Source organism: Tachypleus tridentatus, chromosome 13, assembly GCF_004210375.1.
Source record: "Tachypleus tridentatus isolate NWPU-2018 chromosome 13, ASM421037v1, whole genome shotgun sequence".
Classification (NCBI taxonomy): domain Eukaryota; kingdom Metazoa; phylum Arthropoda; class Merostomata; order Xiphosura; family Limulidae; genus Tachypleus; species Tachypleus tridentatus.
The window spans coordinates 96,054,023-96,072,420 of NC_134837.1; the positions used below are offsets into that span (position 1 = coordinate 96,054,023).

Below are 18,398 nucleotides of genomic sequence, written 5' to 3' on the forward strand. Positions count from 1 at the left end.
GTTAGATAAGAGAGTAAGTCAGTGATAACAGTTACTGGTAATAGATATTCAGTGATAGATAAGAGAGTAAGTTAGTAATAACAGTTACTGGTAATAGATATTCAGTGTTAGATAAGAGAGTATGTCAGTGATAACAGTTACTGTTAATAGATATTCAGTGATAGATAAGAGAGTAATTTAGTAATAACAGTTACTGGTAATAGATATTCAGTGATAGATAAGAGAGTAAGTCAGTGATAACAGTTACTGGTATAGATATTCAGTGACAGATAAGAGAGTAAGTTAATGATAACAGTTACTGGTTATCGGTATTCAGTGTTAGATAAGAGAGTAAGTCAGTGATAACAGTTACTGGTAATAGATATTCAGTGTTAGATAAGAGAGTAAGTCAGTGATAACAGTTACTGGTAATAGATATTCAGTGATAGATAAGAGAGTAAGTTAGTGATAACAGTTACTGGTTATCGATATTCATGTTAGATAAGAGGTAAGTCAGTGATAACAGTTACTGGTAATAGATATTCAGTGATAGATAAGAGAGTAAGTCAGTGATAACAGTTACTGGTAATAGATATTCAGTGTTAGATAAGAGGGTAAGTCAGTGATAACAGTTACTGGTAATAGATATTCAGTGTTAGATAAGAGAGTAAGTCAGTGATAACAGTTACTGGTATAGATATTCAGTGATAGATAAGAGAGTAAGTTAGTAATAACAGTTACGGGTTATCGGTATTCATGTTAGATAAGAGAGAAAGTAAGTGATACCAGTTACTGGTAATAGATATTCAGTGATTTATAAGAGAGAAAGTCAGTGATAACAGTTACTGGTAATAGATATTCAGTGATAGATAAGAGAGTAAGTTAGTAATAACAATTACAGGTAATTGGCATTCGGTGATAGATAAGAGAGTAAGTTAGTAATAACAGTTACTGGTTATCGGTGTTCATGTTAGATAAGAGGATACGTCAGTGATAACAGTTACTGGTAATAGATATTCAGTGATAGATAAGAGAGTAAGTTAGTGATAACAGTTACTGGTAATAGATATTCAGTGTTAGATAAGAGAGTAAGTCAGTGATAACAGTTACTGGTTATCGGTATTCATGTTAGATAAGAGAGAAAGTCAGTGATAACAGTTACTGGTAATAGATATTCAGTGATAGATAAGAGAGTAAGTCAGGGATAACAGTTACTGGTAATAGATATTCAGTGATATTTAAGAGGGTAAGTCAGTGATAACAGTTACTGGTATAGATATTCAGTGATAGATAAGAGAGTAAGTTAGTGATAACAGTTAATGATTATCGGTATTCATGTTAGATAAGATTGTAAGTCAGTGATAACAGTTACTGGTAATAGATATTCAGTGTTAGATAAGAGAGTAAGTCAGTGATAACAGTTACTGGTAATAGATATTCAGTGATAGATAAGAGAGTAAGTTAGTGATAACAGTTACTGATTATCGGTATTCATGTTAGATAAGAGGGTAAGTCAGTGATAACAGTTACTGGTAATAGATATTCAGTGATAGATAGATAAGAGAGTAAGTTAGTGATAACAGTTACTGGTAATAGATATTCAGTGTTAGATAAGAGAGTAAGTCAGTGATAACAGTTACTGGTAATAGATATTCAGTGATAGATAAGAGAGTAAGTTAGTAATAACAGTTACTGGTAATAGATATTCAGTGATAGATAAGAGAGTAAGTCAGTGATAACAGTTACTGGTAATAGATATTCAGTGATAGATAAGAGAGTAAGTTAGTGATAACAGTTACTGATTATCGGTATTCATGTTAGATAAGAGGGTAAGTCAGTGATAACAGTTACTGGTAATAGATATTCAGTGATAGATAAGAGGGTAAGTCAGTGATAACAGTTACTGGTATAGATATTCAGTGATAGATAAGAGAGTAAGTTAGTGATAATAGTTAATGATTATCGGTATTAATGTTAGATAAGAGGGTAAGTCAGTGATAACAGTTACTGGTAATAGATATTCAGTGATAGATAAGAGAGTAAGTCAGTGATAACAGTTACTGGTAATAGATATTCAGTGATAGATAAGAGAGTAAGTTAGTGATAACAGTTACTGATTATCGATATTCATGTTAGATAAGAGAGTAAGTCAGTGATAACAGTTACTGGTAATAGATATTCAGTGATAGATAAGAGAGTAAGTCAGTGATAACAGTTACTGGTAATAGATATTCAGTGTTAGATAAGAGGGTAAGTCAGTGATAACAGTTACTGGTATAGATATTCAGTGATAGATAAGAGAGTAAGTTAGTGATAACAGTTACTGGTAATAGATATTCAGTGATAGATAAGAGAGTAAGTTAGTGATAACAGTTACTGATTATCGATATTCATGTTAGATAAGAGGGTAAGTCAGTGATAACAGTTACTGGTAATAGATATTCAGTGTTAGATAAGAGGGTAAGTCAGTGATAACAGTTACTGGTAATAGATATTCAGTGTTAGATAAGAGAGTAAGTCAGTGATAACAGTTACTGGTATAGATATTCAGTGATAGATAAGAGAGTAAGTTAGTGATAACAGTTACTGATTATCGGTATTCATGTTAGATAAGAGGGTAAGTCAGTGATAACAGTTACTGGTAATAGATATTCAGTGATAGATAAGAGAGTAAGTCAGTGATAACAGTTACTGGTAATAGATATTCAGTGTTAGATAAGAGGGTAAGTCAGTGATAACAGTTACTGGTATAGATATTCAGTGATAGATAAGAGTGTAAGTTAGTGATAACAGTTACTGGTAATAGATATTCAGTGATAGATAAGAGAGTAAGTTAGTGATAACAGTTACTGATTATCTATATTCATGTTAGATAAGAGGGTAAGTCAGTGATAACAGTTACTGGTAATAGATAGATAATTGTGCAGCTTTATACTCAACTATAAACAAACTAATAATCTAGCTGAAGTGATTTATTTCAATGCAGCAATATCAGATAGTCCGAAGTGTAATGACTATATACATACTTTTAAAATGTTTAAAGAAACAAATTACGTGACAGAGGAGAACAGGAAATCAGTTTCAAAAAAATTAAAGTCATGTTTTTCAACTTGCAAAATTCAAATATTTAAATGAAAGGAAGCTTTTGACAAAGCATTAAGTGAAACCGCTAAAAGTTTGTTAAGGAGTTGTACTTCTGAAAGCTATTGAAAGGTGTGCTAAAACGTAAAGCCCATTTGAAGTAACTCGAATCTGAAAATCAGTACATATATGGGCGAAAATAAAGTCTTTTATAACTGATTGTTTCCAATCTCGTTAATTATTGTTATTTTATCAGTTCTCTCTTAATTGTAACCACAGATTATTGGTTACTACAAACTTTATAAAATTCGCATGAACAAAAAATACACATTTCTTAATACTATGACCGTAAGCTTATAGAAGGAAACCTTGTGATTATGAGTGTCATTGGTAATGTGAGTAGTTTTGAAATAAATAAATTCAAGATATATACGTGTTTTTAAGTTTCTTCCATTTATCAACGCCAAAAAAAATCAGAAGTATCCCATAAAATTTAGGTCTGTTATAAGAGACGTATTGCACAAGTAAAAACTTGTGTTTAATTCCATAATTGTGTAGATGTCTCAGCATTCACAATTGGAAATGAAAGAACTCATCGTTTAATTCATCTGATTTCGTTGTTCTTTATGCTACAGAAGTGTTCATGGTCTATAGTTGTGATACAAGAACGATTATTTAGGCCTTACAGCACTTTCTTCCACTACTGACGGCTCTGGTTATGGACTGTTCCTTTGCATCGCAATTTTCACTACAGAAGTTTTTTGTACAAACGCTGACTTTAACGATCCCCCATTTCCTTTTCAAAGACGACCATCCATGTGCAGACTATAACTTCCAAGGGCCTACTTGAGCAACCTAAACACACAGAAGTAGATGGATGATATCTGCGAATGAAGTAGCGTGATTTACCATTTGAAATGACGTTTAGAAGAGGAACTGCCATACTGACTGGAACATGTGGTTGGATAGTTGTGTTGAAGTAGCCATATGTTATCGACATCCTATTCACACAAGGCTGGTATATTTTCATCTTCACATTATTTCTCGACTCTCCAGATGTATAGCTTGCTATTATAGCCATAAACCGAAAGTATCATAAACCCCTTGGAAAAGCTTTTCCAATATGCTTTGTGCCATTTTTAAGTATATTGTGAGCAGGATAATTATATATGTTGCATATATATATATATATATATATATATACAAGCGCTCAACTCCAATATGGCGCCATATCTTCATTTATTATGTATTAGATACCGCTTGAATAGCTTTCGCCAGTTCATCTTTCTTTGGTTACACACTCGGTAAGAAGCTTGTGAAAATGATTCTCGTGTCTCTCAGTAGACCTAAATCCTGCAAATTATCTTACTTCAGTTGAAAATAGAGACTCCTATTTTTTTCGATAACAGACTTTTGAGTTATTTATGATGACAAGTATTCAACTTTTCTTCAAGACTTCTTAGTAAGATTTGGTAAATCAGTTGATGGTGTTAATTAGCTGCTTTTCTTCTAGTCTATCACAACTGAATTAGGGACGGCTAGTGTAGATAGCCCTCGAGTAGCTTTGAGCGAAATTTAAAACAAACTAAACCCTTTATACTAAGTATGAAAAATTTGTGAGTTTCATATTTTGACATTTTCAAAATATGAGAACGTGTCGGAATTGAAATTTATATTTGAACGGCCCCTTAGGCGCTTACGGAGAAAACTGCCATATCAGAGTTTCTAGGATTCATGTGTAGCCGTTCCTACTTTGGGATTATTTGGGAAAGGCAGAATGTGAAATGTTCAGCAGGATCACGTCTCAAACGCTGGGCAGGGTTAAACTATGCACAGTTATAATTAATTACAATTTAAATTATTTGTCGTTAAGCACAATGTTACACAATAGGTTATCTTTCCATTCTCCACCGCTGGTTTCGAAATTCGACATTTAGCGCTATTTGCTGACATCAGTGATGTCGAGAAAACCCACTTGTAGAGAAATATATATGTAAAAACGGGCTCGTTTTTACATATATATTTGCTGACTTGCTTTTTAAGATGTTAACTTATTGATCTAAAACCTAGGTCGCAAATAAAGGACTTAAACCCAATTACAATAACATAAAGTCACTAATAACATGATGTTACCATGTTAACAGTGTGTGGGCAATGAGAAATATTTTCGTGTGTGTGTTTTTTTTATAGCAAAGCCACATTGGGCTATATGATGAGTCCACTGAGTGGACTCCAACCCCTGATTTTATCGTTGTAAGTCCCTAGACTTACCGCTGTACCAGTGGAGGACAAATATTTTTGTAACCCAACTTCTTCTGAGCACATGTACTTACTATATGATTTAAATTTGTACGTTCAGCCGTTTCCACTGTTACTTTTTGTAGTACAGTAATAGCATCGCAATAACTGAATTACACTTTTCTACGTAAAAAAATATCTAATTTGGACTATTTTCTCCATGCAAACAGTCTTTTGTTGGTAGAGTTTGTGGTTTGTTCAACATCTCAATCAAGATAACCATTAATTTTACTATCTTCTTCACTATTTCACCTGCTTCTGTTTTTACGATATTTTAAAAAAACCATGTATTTCATTTCAAATAAACGATTCGCTGAACTTTTTATAGTTTGATATATAAGTAGTTTCTTTTCATTTAACACCTCACGAGAGCACTGTTGAAGAAAAGACCCTTTAAAAGAGAACAACATAGTTTTATGACGTAAACTTTCACTTAATTGAATGATATGTCAAGAACCTCTATAAAGATCTTTTTTGCTTTTTAGTCGTGGAAAATAACTATAATGAAAAATAGCAAACAGTTTGTTGAATTTCATGCAAAGCTACACAAGGGCTATCTGCGCTAGCCGTCCCTAATTTAGCAATGTACGACTGGAGGGAAGACAGCTAGTCATCACCACCCACCGCCAACTCTTCGATTACTTTTTATCAAATAATAATGGGATTCACCGTCACATTATAACGTCCCCACGGTTGAAATGACAAGAAAAGAATGTTTGGATGTTAGAGGGATTGGAACTCTCGTCCCTCATATGAAGAGTCGCGCGCTCTAATCTCCTGACTATGCTGGGCCTCCTAGTGAACAAACCTGTACATTAAAATGTAAAGAAAACATATGATAAACGGTATTCTAATAACCTCAATATTAAATTTCAGATGGACTGCTTTTCGTTTTACCTGTTTGGCCTTTTAATTGGATTTCTTCTCATAAAGAATTTTATTTCTTAAAATATTGTACTATCGTTGTGTTTTAATATTATGGATATCTGCCGTTGTCTCTCATTTTAAACTACTAACCATTGATCATCACCTCAAAATTAATTAATTATCTTCAGTATATTAACATTATATACTTAAATGGAAACTAACATTACCATATGCAACTAACATATTCTACAAAACACTAGTTTCTCGGATAAAAAAAGCTCTGTTTGCTGAACATTAAATTTATTTAATTACATTAATTCCATCGCTCTCATCCAGTAATTACCGTCAAATTAAGTTGTAATGAATGAAATAAAAGAAAACCAAACGCTATTCCTTTGTTTGTCTATCTTATCCTTTATTTTCGAAGTGAAATGTGGACTTACCATCTCTGATATTATTGGGGTTTGTGTTTTCTTATAGCAAAGCCACATCAGGCTATCTGCTGAGTCTGTCGAGGGGAATCGAACCCCTGATTTTAGTGTTATAAATCGGTAGAGTTACCGCTCTACTAGCAGGGGACTGATATTATTGGAGGTTCATAATAAAACCAACCGTAGAAAGAAGTTACTCATCATTATAACGTCAAGCTAAACAAATCACATAACTATTCACTGGTCTTCCTTAAGGCTTAGAGTAATTACGACATGAGTATTCACTGGTCTTCCTTGGGGGTTAGAGTAATTACGACATAAGCATTCTCTGGCCTTCCTTTAGGGTAGAGTAATTACGACATAAGCATTCTCTGGTCTTCCTTTAGGGTAGAGTAATTACGACATACACCTGTCAAGTGTATAACTTGAATAACTGTTATTTTTATAGAATGGAGTGTGTTCAGTACCACATCGCTGGCTCAAATCCTGGACATTCTGGTTTTCGCCGGACATGTTAACCTATAGACCACACAGTTATTTTCCAAAATAATGATTTTTCTCACTCTTTCTTCAATGATTAAATTATTATAACTCATAATTCTAGGAAGTATTTTCAAGACTAAGGTTTTATTTGAACTTTCTAGCCATTATTGCTACAACTTAAGTTTAACTTTCTTCACAAGCATAAACGTATGATTAAAAATAGCTTATATTCATATAATATTATTAATAGCTGAGATTGCTAAACGTTAATTCAATGTAAGATATTTTACTCGAATATATTAAAAATATATTTTTTGTTTTTAGAAAGTAACAGCACCGTTTAAACATCAGTCATTACAGTGGTTTTACAAAAGTAAGTCAGATCCTATAACACAGGTTAACACACAAAACATTATCTCAGAATGGTTTGTATGTATATTAATACTTTTATTGATAAGCAGAGAACAACGTTTCGACCTTCTTAGGTCATCTTCAGGTTAACCCATTTTTATTTCAGTTGGGTTTCTCGTCACCAAGGTTAGCACACACACACATATGTCAAGCTATAAAACGCTTCACTAAAATGGTTTAACGAAAGTAAGTCAGGTGTTATAGCACAGGTTAACACACACATATAACGCTAAAATTTGAATTTCGAAACTTGCATTGGATAAAGCACATATAGTCCATGTGTAGCTTTGTACTTAACAATGAAACATAACAGCTTCGTTAGATTTTACATAAAAAAAAAAACCTATTCAAGTCAATTAACGACAATTTGCGTATTTTTGTCCTTTACTAAACCTTTTCTTCGCAGACATATTGTGTTCATGTAATCATAATTAAATTATTTTAATAACGTTTTCTTCAATAAATGATTGTCAAAGTAATTACTTTAGTTTCTGTTAATTAAACCTCTTCATTTTTCAGTTTTCAAAATGACAGACAGTTTTATTGATGAGTGACAAACAGTTTTATTGATGTCTGCTGTTCACTTTCATTTGATGTCTAGTAATTGCATGCCTTTTCTACGTGATGATACATGTCCATTACGAAAAACTCTTTAAACGTTTTTACATCAAGTGATTTTTCCAAATCAAACAATTCAATCTTTCGTCTTTAAAACGCAATCTAAATTTGATCTGTTTCTTGTTTTATTCTTTTGCTATATGCACCTATTATCCAACCTATACGTACGTTTTCACTTTAAATGTGATTGTAGACGCTTCTGTAACATCAGGAATTAGCATCTTTTCCCGTAAGAGACGTCAGTTGTTTCTCCAGTTTTTGAACCTTTCTTTCCTCAGCTCGCAGGAGATGATTTAAATGTCTGATTTCTTCCGACTGCTGGGCAATGATTTGTCTCATCTGTTGTTTGATAATTTGAAAACAGAATATTCGAATTTACACTACTCGGCAAATATTTGTTCACATAGTTTTCTTCCAACAAAACCGTCAAGTTAAATAGTTTAATGTTGAAACCAAATTAAAGAATCTTACGTGTTTTTTAATAGAAATATTAGACAACATTTTTAATAGAAATAGAAAGTCATGGTTCATCATATATGTGTACTTGAAAGGTTAGAGTTACACAATAGAAACAAATGATCAAAATCGATATATACCTTACATATTGTAGCACATAAAATGAAGGCTATTTTATAACAGATAAAGAATATAACAAATTACACCTTTTCTATTTTTAAAACAATTTTGAAAAAGTATAAAACGAAACGATAAGTTAAGATAAAATTCAAAGAAAGATAAAACAAGAATTTATATTAAATTTCCATAAAGTACTGGTGTCTTCAAAAGAGAACAAAGTATAAGATATTTCGAAACAATTTAACATTCGATAGAACCCTGGCACAGTTATTGGTGCAGTAAGCTATAGATTTATTCTGTTCCACATTTATTCAAATAAAATAAATAATAAATAGACGAAAAGAAGAAGTAATTTACCTCTGCTGTGGTTTGTGGGTCAGAAACATCGAGTTCCTCATTTGATACGTTTATCAAGTTTTTCTGTGTTTGCGTAGTCCTGATCAACCTGTCTGACAAGTCTAGTCCATTCACTTGATCCATACCATTCTGTTCACCTCTGCCAACAGTTTCTTTACTGTAACAATATATATTAATAAAAAATAAATTGAATATCCTATAGAAATACTTTTAGTTCAAGATTGATAGAGAATTAATAATCAAACCAGAATTTGTTGAAACATAAGTAGATATAATTTACTTAGCATTAATAGACATTTCACAATCAATATGGTATTCACAGAAGAAGGTAACATTTGAGAACAATAAACCATATTCGCCAAACCTCGATTTCGAGCACGTTATAAAACACAGTTACAAATCTAATAATACATTTGAAAAAATACAGTACTGTTGCAATTAACAGATGTTATTAACATTAATGAGATCCTACTCATCCCCACAATATATCATAACAAAAATTCATAAATAATATTTTCTTGTTTTCCAAAATTCAGAAGAAATTCAAACGTTAAATAAATACAAAAGTTAACAATATTTTTATCAGTAATAATTTATACTTACACACGTGAATGTGAAGGGTCACGCTGTGACTGCTTGTTGTCTGTCTCGTCCGAAAAAGGGTCAGTAGTGGATATGTTACGGGAACGATTTTCAGGAAGGAAAGACATTTGTTTATTGATTACGACTGATTCTGCATCCTGTGGGAAAAACAAAATTTTATCGATATGTTTGTTTGTTTTTCTGAATTTCGTAGAAAGCTACACGAGGGTTATCTGCGCTGGCCGTCCCTCATTTGGCAGTGTAAGACAAGAGAGAAGGCAGCTGGTCATCACCACCCACTGCCAACTCTTTTACCAATGAATAGTCGGATTGGCCGTCACATTATAACGCCCCCACGGATGAAAGGGCGGGCATGTTTGGTGCGACGTTATCAACGTGTTCCAGGAACTCGTAACAATGCAAATTAGGTTAAATTCAAATACCCAACTATATAATAATTATCACGGTTATAACACTTATAATTCTTAGTTGCGGGTTTTTATGTACTTTTTAACCTATAGAAACCTAGATTAAATTCGGTGTGTAAATAATATTATTTTGATATAAACTTGTAAAAGAGCTTCTTACTAGATTCAGTCATTTGGTTAACACTTTCAAATTACTTATAGCCCTCCAAAAGTCCTCAAGTATATATAATTGTTCAGTCAAATCGAAATTCCATTGAAAATAGGCCAAGTTTGTTATCTTTCTTTCTTTGCATTTTTCCGTGTTCTTTAAAAGGTTTAAAATTTTATATTTGAGCAATTCAGTTACTGAGATATTGTTTTGACGTTTTTTTAAATAAATTATTAACATGAATGATAATTTAGTTTTCAATGAAAATAACATTGTTACTGGTTTACCTTCATAGTTTCTTGTCATTAAGAAGTGGAGTTAACTTCCAGTTGTTAGATTTATTATGAGTTTACTGAGTATTTTGGTTCAAGGCTAACTCCTAGACTAAGTTATCAATTTCTCGTATATTTTAATTTTATTTAAGATTTGTTTTTTATTTTGTCCTAGGTGTATTAATACTATTGTAATATCTTAAGATAAAGCTGATATTTCACCAATTTTAAAATACTTGTATTTACATGATTGAAATAACAATTTATAGTTAAAAGAACGGTACAATACCATCTCTTTTAGATTAAAACATGTAATAAATATAATAATAACTTACTTATTTATCTCAATATTAGATTCACTAAGTCGTATTTCCATAGTTTTTTCTATTGAATATCAAGATAAATTTAGTTTATAATATAATCATTAGAAAATACAAATCCGTTAAGAAATAAGAAATATCAACTTATTTCTTCAACAGAGCTATTTCATTCTGTTTTTACTAAATGCGTATAAATAAAGAGAATTCTAAACCCCATCACTAAATAGCTACTTATATTCTCAATTCTACAGTTTAATGGAGGCATTATAATTTAGTTCAAAAGAAATTTTAACATATTTTACTATTTGTGTTTTCACAGATATCTTTTTCGTTTTGTGTTGTTGAAAGCATAACATTAACCTCTGAATAGTTTTCTCTTGAGTAAACACGAAATTCACACATTTCAATGCTATTTTATTACTCATCAGTGTGTTTGTACACGCTGTCGCCTAGCTTCATTGTTTGCCACTTTTCTGCCCTGTCACGATACTGCTGGCCAAAATCTTAAGGCTAATGAACATAAAGACATAATAGGCATTTTGCGTTGTTAGACTCAACCATTTATCTAAGTAGAGCTTCGAAAGATGAAAATAAGAAAAGGGAAAATAAAAACAAAAAAATTTTTTAGCATTTAATAGGAAAATGTGAACATTATGAAATTAGCCTAAATATTAGCTGGTCAAATGTTTGAGACCATAGTAAAACGAGCGTTAATCGGTAAACACGTAACGAAATTTAGTCATTTGTGTTCAAGCATTAGCGATGTCAACATCTCCTACTGATATCTCCTGTGTTACATTGGGTAAAAACATGGTTAAAACTAAAAAGTTGACAGAGTTTGAACGTGGCAGAATTGTCGAGCTGCAAAAGCAAGATTTTTCTCAACGTGCCATCGCTGATGAGATTGGGCGTAGTAAAACTGCTGTTGCAAATTTCTTAAACGACCCTGAGGGATACGGAACGAGAATTTCAAGTGGTCGGCCCAAGAAAATTTCGCCGGCGTTGAGCAGAAGGAATCGACGGGTTGTCCGGCAAGACACCAGCCGATCGTCGAACCAGATTAAGGCTCTTACGGACGTAGAATGCAGCTCAAGAACAATAAGACGGCATCTACGAGAAAAAGGCTTTAAAAATTAAACGTCTTCAAAGGCCACGCCTCCTCCCCACCACGAAACAGCTCGGTTAAACTTTGCTGAGAAGCATCAAACATGGGACGTAGAAAAGTGGAAGAAGGTTTTGTTCTCTGATGAGAAAAAAATTAACTTGGGTAGTCAAGATGGCTTCCAACGTTACTGGCACGATAAGGATATCCTACCGGAGACACTTTCTACATGACACAGTGGAGGAGGTTCCATCATGATCTGGAGTGCTTTCGCCTTCCATGGAACAATGGAGCTTCAGGTTATACAGGGGGCGTCAAACAGCAGCTGGCTACATTGGATCTTTCAGCAGGACAACGCTGCAATCCACAATGCCAGCAGAACAAAGGACGTTTTCAAGGCGAATAACATGATTCTCTTGGACCATCCAGCGTGTTTGCCCGAAATTAACCCCATTGAAAATGTTTGGGGGTTGGGGGATGGCAAGGGAAGTCTATAGAAATGGACGTCAATTCCAAACAGTGCATGATCTTCGTGAAGCCATCTTCATCACTTGGAATAACATTCTAGCCAGCCTTCTACAAACGCTTATATTGACCATGCCAAAGCGAATGTTTGCAGTTATTCGCAATGACGGCCGTGCAACTCACTACTGAGACCTCTTGTTGGGCATTTCCTACCATGTTTAGGACTTCTTTTTGGTATGGTCTTAAACTTTTGACCAGCTAGTATTTAGGCTAATTTCATAGTGTTCACATTTGCCCTGTTAAATGCTAAAAACTTTTTTATTTTTATTTTCCCTTTTCTTATTTTCATCTTTCGAAGCTCTACTCAAATAAGTGGTTGAGTCTAACAACGCAAAATGCATATTATTTCTTTATGTTCATTGGCCTTAAGATGTAGGCCAGCAATGTATGTCAGACTTTCTCATGACAAAAATATCAAAAATATAGAATATCCAAATTAAACAACATACTATCAATGTAAACTACTAGAAATAACGTTGACAAAAAGCAATTAAATTAATATATTTATATTAATTAGTGTAGTGTACAAACTTTCAATTTTAACACTTGAATATCTTGTCGTTAGTCATTTAAGATTTTATGTAGCGCTTCAGTCATTGTTCAGCCTATTACGTGACAGGCTGAACAATGACTGAACATAATTAAAATTCAAAACACAGACATTTCGTTTTATATATAACTGTATTAAACCGGCTTTTAAAACTATTAAATCTGAATCTCGTGAAAATATTTCAGAACAAAAAGAAACTATTTTTGAAAAATATTGATTACTGTTGTTCTTGAAAGGAACTGTTTTTATAGCCATTCCGTCAAATATATTTTTATCTTTATTTGTTAGATAAATTTGTGATATTTCTAAAATTAATTAGCATGTGATATATATTAACTAATTACGTTAAAAATATAGGATACTAAAATTAAGAGGAGCTTTTGTTTGTTTGTTTGTTTTGAATATCGCGCAAAGCTACACGAGAGCTATCTGCGCTAGCTGTCCTTAATTTAGCAGTATAAGACTAGAGGGAAGGCAGTTAGTCATCACCACCCGCCGCCAACTCTTGGGCTACTCTTTTACCAACGAATAGTGGGATTGACCATCGCATTATAACGCTCCTAGGGCTGAAAGGGCGAGCATGTTTGGTGTGACAGAGATTCGAACCCGCGACCCTCAGATTACGAGTTAAGTGCCTTAAGAGTAACTATTTTTTTATCATTCAACCAATTATATTAGTCTTAAGCTACCAAAGATTAATTCGCTAATAATTATTTATGAAATGTCAGAAAAATATTCAAATGTCACAAAGACACTAATAATAACATAATTTATTATTATCTTTTATATTTTATTATTTGCAACCACGTGAACATAGTCCATGGAATACCTGAATGGAAAATAATATCGGTGGTCTGTTGAGACCTTCCATCCATTCTTTGGCTGTCAGAGAGGAATAAGGCGCGGGTGTTGGAGGGTACAAATCCTTTTGAAATTCCAATCCCTTTGAGAAAGAAAAAACTGAGCTATGAAATTGAAATTATCCTTGAAGTCCAATCAGAATGAAAAATACATTTTTTAAATAATAAAAACAAAGTTTGAATATATTAAGATAATTTACTTTGGATAATATGACAGCCGGTAATAGGTTAATGTAAATTGTGTTACTATTCTGAAATCAAAATTATGCAACGAACAGCAAAATAATATAAAATATGAAATTAATAACACATTTGTAAAACTTGTATGTGCTGTTACTTACTTCTGTGCGAATCGACGTTATTCAAGCATCATGAAATCTATGCTATAACCATTCCAACACTCTACGATAACTGATTTGGCAATCTTCATTTCGCAAGATTTGGCTGTATTTGCAGTATTATGTCATTTGAAAATCCCATAAAACCCGTTTTCTCTCAAAAATTCGTGAATATTCGTTTTATTTTTTAATGCATACAAAATTATGTTTTTTCACTTTTAAATTGTATTCACACAGCTTATATCCTCATGTTATGAAACTCAGTTAAAATTACATATTATGACATTCTATATAGACCATAAACAAGCATGTTTACAAAGTTCATGGAGATCTAGACAGATATCGTCATGAAATACTAATACAGAGATTAAGCCAGATATATTTATTACACCACAATAACTCATATAGTTTCTGTGGTAACTTAATTTAAGTTGGTGAAAACAAGACATACTTGTCTGCTTTAGTGTATTTATTAGGAAAAGGTGTTTAACAGAGTTGGTAATTTACTGGGTAATATAATTTAATTGTATTCACAACTTGAAATAAACGTGTTTTTTTCTTGTTTTGTTATCAGGCACAAAGCTATACAAAGGGTCATCTGTGCTCTGCCCACCCAGAGTATAGAAACTCGGTTTTTAGCAAAATAAGTCAGCAGACATACAACTGTGTTACTTGGAATAGGATAGCAATACAGTCTATGCGCTGATAAGAGTATTGAAGAATAATTCTGTCACTAATGTTATTCCCTATACTCTCTTAGCCCTTACAGTATAATGAAAGAACCTAAATCCAATAAAGGTTCATATTACGATATTGCTTGTTGCCTTTTTTGATATGCAATTTCTGCTCTGAAGATTTCTGTCAAAATAAAAATAATAACTAATTTTGTTTATCTTACCAGCTACAAAAACGTAAGGTATGTTCACCTCTATGAAATAATTAAAAATTCAACAAATAATGTTCAAGTCTAATTTAAAAATTTACTTCCAGATCAAACCTCTTAAGACAACATTTTGAAAAAGAAAGTAAACTGAAATGTTAATTTTAAAATATAAATTAAAAATTTTTAATAGCCATAGTTTTGAAAATTTAAAACACATTTGAAATTCATTAAATTTCCAAATGAATATACATATATTACGAGAATGACAAAATCGTTTTATATTTTAAACAAAATCATTCACCTATTTTTAAAGTTCAAAGCATTTATTTCGACATTTAATTTTTTCAATTCTTACACGTTAGTACTGAAATCTTGGTAATTAAAACAACATTCATATTGTAATTATTTGTATACCAATGTGCATATGAACCAACCATAAACTTACGACCACCTTTAATGGTTTCTTTCTCCTGATGAACATTTTGATTTCATTAAACTAATCAACATTTGGACTATATTTCATGATTAATATATATCAGGCTGTTGGATATGAAATGTCGGATTTTCATGTGCAAAATTTGTAACCCGATTTTTTAGAGGTTGAAATAGAAGCATTGTTGTAAATTTGCCAGAATAATATAGTATATTGTCTGGTTCGTTTCAAGCTCACTTTATTTTTCTTATTTCAGAAACTAACTCATATTTATACTGATTTTGGTCACCGCGGATAAAATTGATATTCGTGTAATTTTCTTAGCTTGAGCTCCCCGCTAGTACAGCGGTAAGTCTACGGATTTACAACGCTAAAATCAGGGGTTCGATTCCCCTCGGTGGGCTCAGCAGATAGCCCGATGTGGCTTTGCTATAAAAAACCACACTTCTTAGCTTGGTCATAATGCGGAGACAGCAGCTCGTAATATCAACTATACATTTAGTGGTGCACAACAAATGAGCGCAGAGCACAGCGTTGGTTTACTTTTTGTTCTGGTATCAGAAACCTTGAAAATGAACCTTGGGGTCGTCCTCAGACAACCATTAATGAGTAATAATTGAAGGTCTTAGTTGAATCAGATACCCGCCAAGCCATAAGAAAACTTGTCGACAAATTTAGTGTTTATTTTTCAACAGTTTCTCGACATCTTGAGACAATTGGTAAAGTGAAAAAGCTCGATAAATGGGTACCTCAAGAATTGACTGAAAACCATCAAACTAGACGAGTTGAAATTTGCTATTCACTTCTCCTTCGCGGCAAAAGCGACCTCTTCCTCCATAAAATTGTCACCTGTGATGAAAAATTGATTATTTACGGCAACAAACGACAATCCGGACAGTGCCTTGACTATGAAGAAGCGCCCAAACCAGCTCTTCACCCTAAGAAGCTTATGGTCAGTGTTTGGTAGTCGTCAACAGGTGTGGTCTATCATTCATTCTTAAACCTAAAGGAAACAATCACAGAAGATAAATGTTGTACTGAATCTGAAATTATGTATCAAAAGCTGTCACAAAAACATCCAGCAATATTCAAATGCAGTGAATCTGTACTGCTTCATGACAGTGCTCGACCTCATGTCTCACATGTTACTGTCCAAAAACTATATGAAATTCATTGTGAAATTTTATCTCATCCACCATATTCAACAGATATCTTTCCTGCAGATTATCACGTCTTTAAATATTTGAACTTTTTTTTTTCCAAAAGAAATCGTTTGCAAACCAAAGATCAATTGAAGACTTCATTGCATCAAAGGACGCCCAATTCTTTAAAGATGGCATTTTTGAACTTACAACTCATTGACAGAAGTATATTGAGTCTAAAAGTGTTTATTTTGTTTAAATAAATTAAACAACAAAAAGATGTACTTGTTTCACATTTTCCTTTAAAAATTCGATAATTATATGTAACAGCGTGATATTTTTTTCCTTTTGAATTCGCCCCAATCTACACGAGAGCTAATTTAGCAGTGTAAGACTAGAGGGAAGGCCGCTACTCATCACCGCCAACTCTTGGGCTACTCTTTTACTAAGGAATAGTTGAGTTGGTCTTACATTATAACGCCCCCACAGCTGAAAGGGGGAGCATGTTTGGTGCAATGGGGATTCGAACTCGCGACCCTCGGATTACGAGTCGAATGCCTTAACCACCTAGCCATGCCGGGTCATGACGTAGGTTCTTGAATTGTTATTCAAGTTCAAATTAAGTGGCTTTAAGATATATTTCATTATTAATATAAGTTTATTAATCATGATACATAATCCAAAAGTTTGTTCAACTAATTGCAACTTTTCCACAACTAAGTCAAAATATTTTAACCCAACAAAAATATATATATTCCACTGAAAATACTATGTGTTGTTTGTAAGCTGTTTTCAGTGTTAACTGAAAGCGCTATTTCAACTCGATTTTATATTTCGGTACTTGAGTCACTTCCTGCTAGTTAAGTTGGTGTATATCGTTGTAGACCATTACGGTTACTAAACATCAAATAGCAAAGTTTGAAGATAAAAATCCGCAGGTTTTAAAATTGTATTTCACCATAAGAAATTGTATTGCCTATAGAAGTCATTACTCTGTATATATATCCTAATATGATATGTAAAATTTAGTTAAGAACTTAAGATATCCTCTCACCAGTACTCATTCTTATCATAATACGTAATTGATGGTATTCTGTTTCAACTCAAATGATTTACGTACAAACCTTTCTGGGGACTATCATAGACACTGGTTCGCACATTCCCTTCGTAGCAGACAATCTGTAAAATCGAAACACTTCGCAGCGTCTAACACACAGTCCTCTCTTTGGCATAACACATACGCTCCGTTGAGGCCATCCGCTCAGATACTGATTCAAGTAGTAACACCAGGGAGCGTTTGAAACTAATTCGTAAAACCGAATATTTCCGTCACCCTAAGAAAATGGTATAATATGTTTCGCCAGAGTGCATATCAGTTGAATATCCTGGTCAAAACAGTGTGTACAAAATACGATCAAAGTTTACTAAAAAATTGACATTGTATTCGTTAAAAGTAGGTTTTTATGAAAGATAACGAATACTGGAGTAAAGAGTTTACTCTATTAGTAAAACACTTAAGTTCTAAGAAAAGGAAAATTCGTTAACCCAAATTTACAGCGTATACCTACAATGCACAGAAGGATGTAAGCTTATTAATTTGTGTAAATTTCTAAGACAGTATTAACTTCACTAATGACATTTCTAACTGTGATAAAATTTATTTCAAATGTTATCAAAATATAATAAAATACACTTACAAAACCACTGTCTTATA

At 32.8% G+C, this 18,398-nt stretch overlaps 1 protein-coding gene across 3 annotated transcripts in view; it reads right to left on the reverse strand.

Moving 5' to 3' along the window:
* Positions 1 to 6,663: 6,663 nt before the first annotated feature.
* The window catches only part of LOC143238577 (coronin-2B-like), a 29,287-nt gene continuing 17,552 nt past the window's right edge, over positions 6,664 to 18,398 (reverse strand). For 2 of the 3 annotated variants that reach the window (XM_076478935.1, XM_076478934.1), the window contains 5 exons: positions 17,809 to 18,018; positions 13,858 to 13,971; positions 9,705 to 9,841; positions 9,102 to 9,258; positions 7,385 to 8,507 (listed from right to left, as the gene is read on the reverse strand). In XM_076478935.1, coding sequence (XP_076335050.1) covers positions 8,376 to 8,507; positions 9,102 to 9,258; positions 9,705 to 9,841; positions 13,858 to 13,971; positions 17,809 to 18,018 — 750 coding nt within the window. In that variant the 3' untranslated portion in view covers positions 7,385 to 8,375. Of the gene's footprint in view, positions 7,176 to 7,384; positions 8,508 to 9,101; positions 9,259 to 9,704; positions 9,842 to 13,857; positions 13,972 to 17,808; positions 18,019 to 18,398 lie in introns of those variants that run through there. The other variant, XM_076478932.1, reaches the window with a different exon arrangement.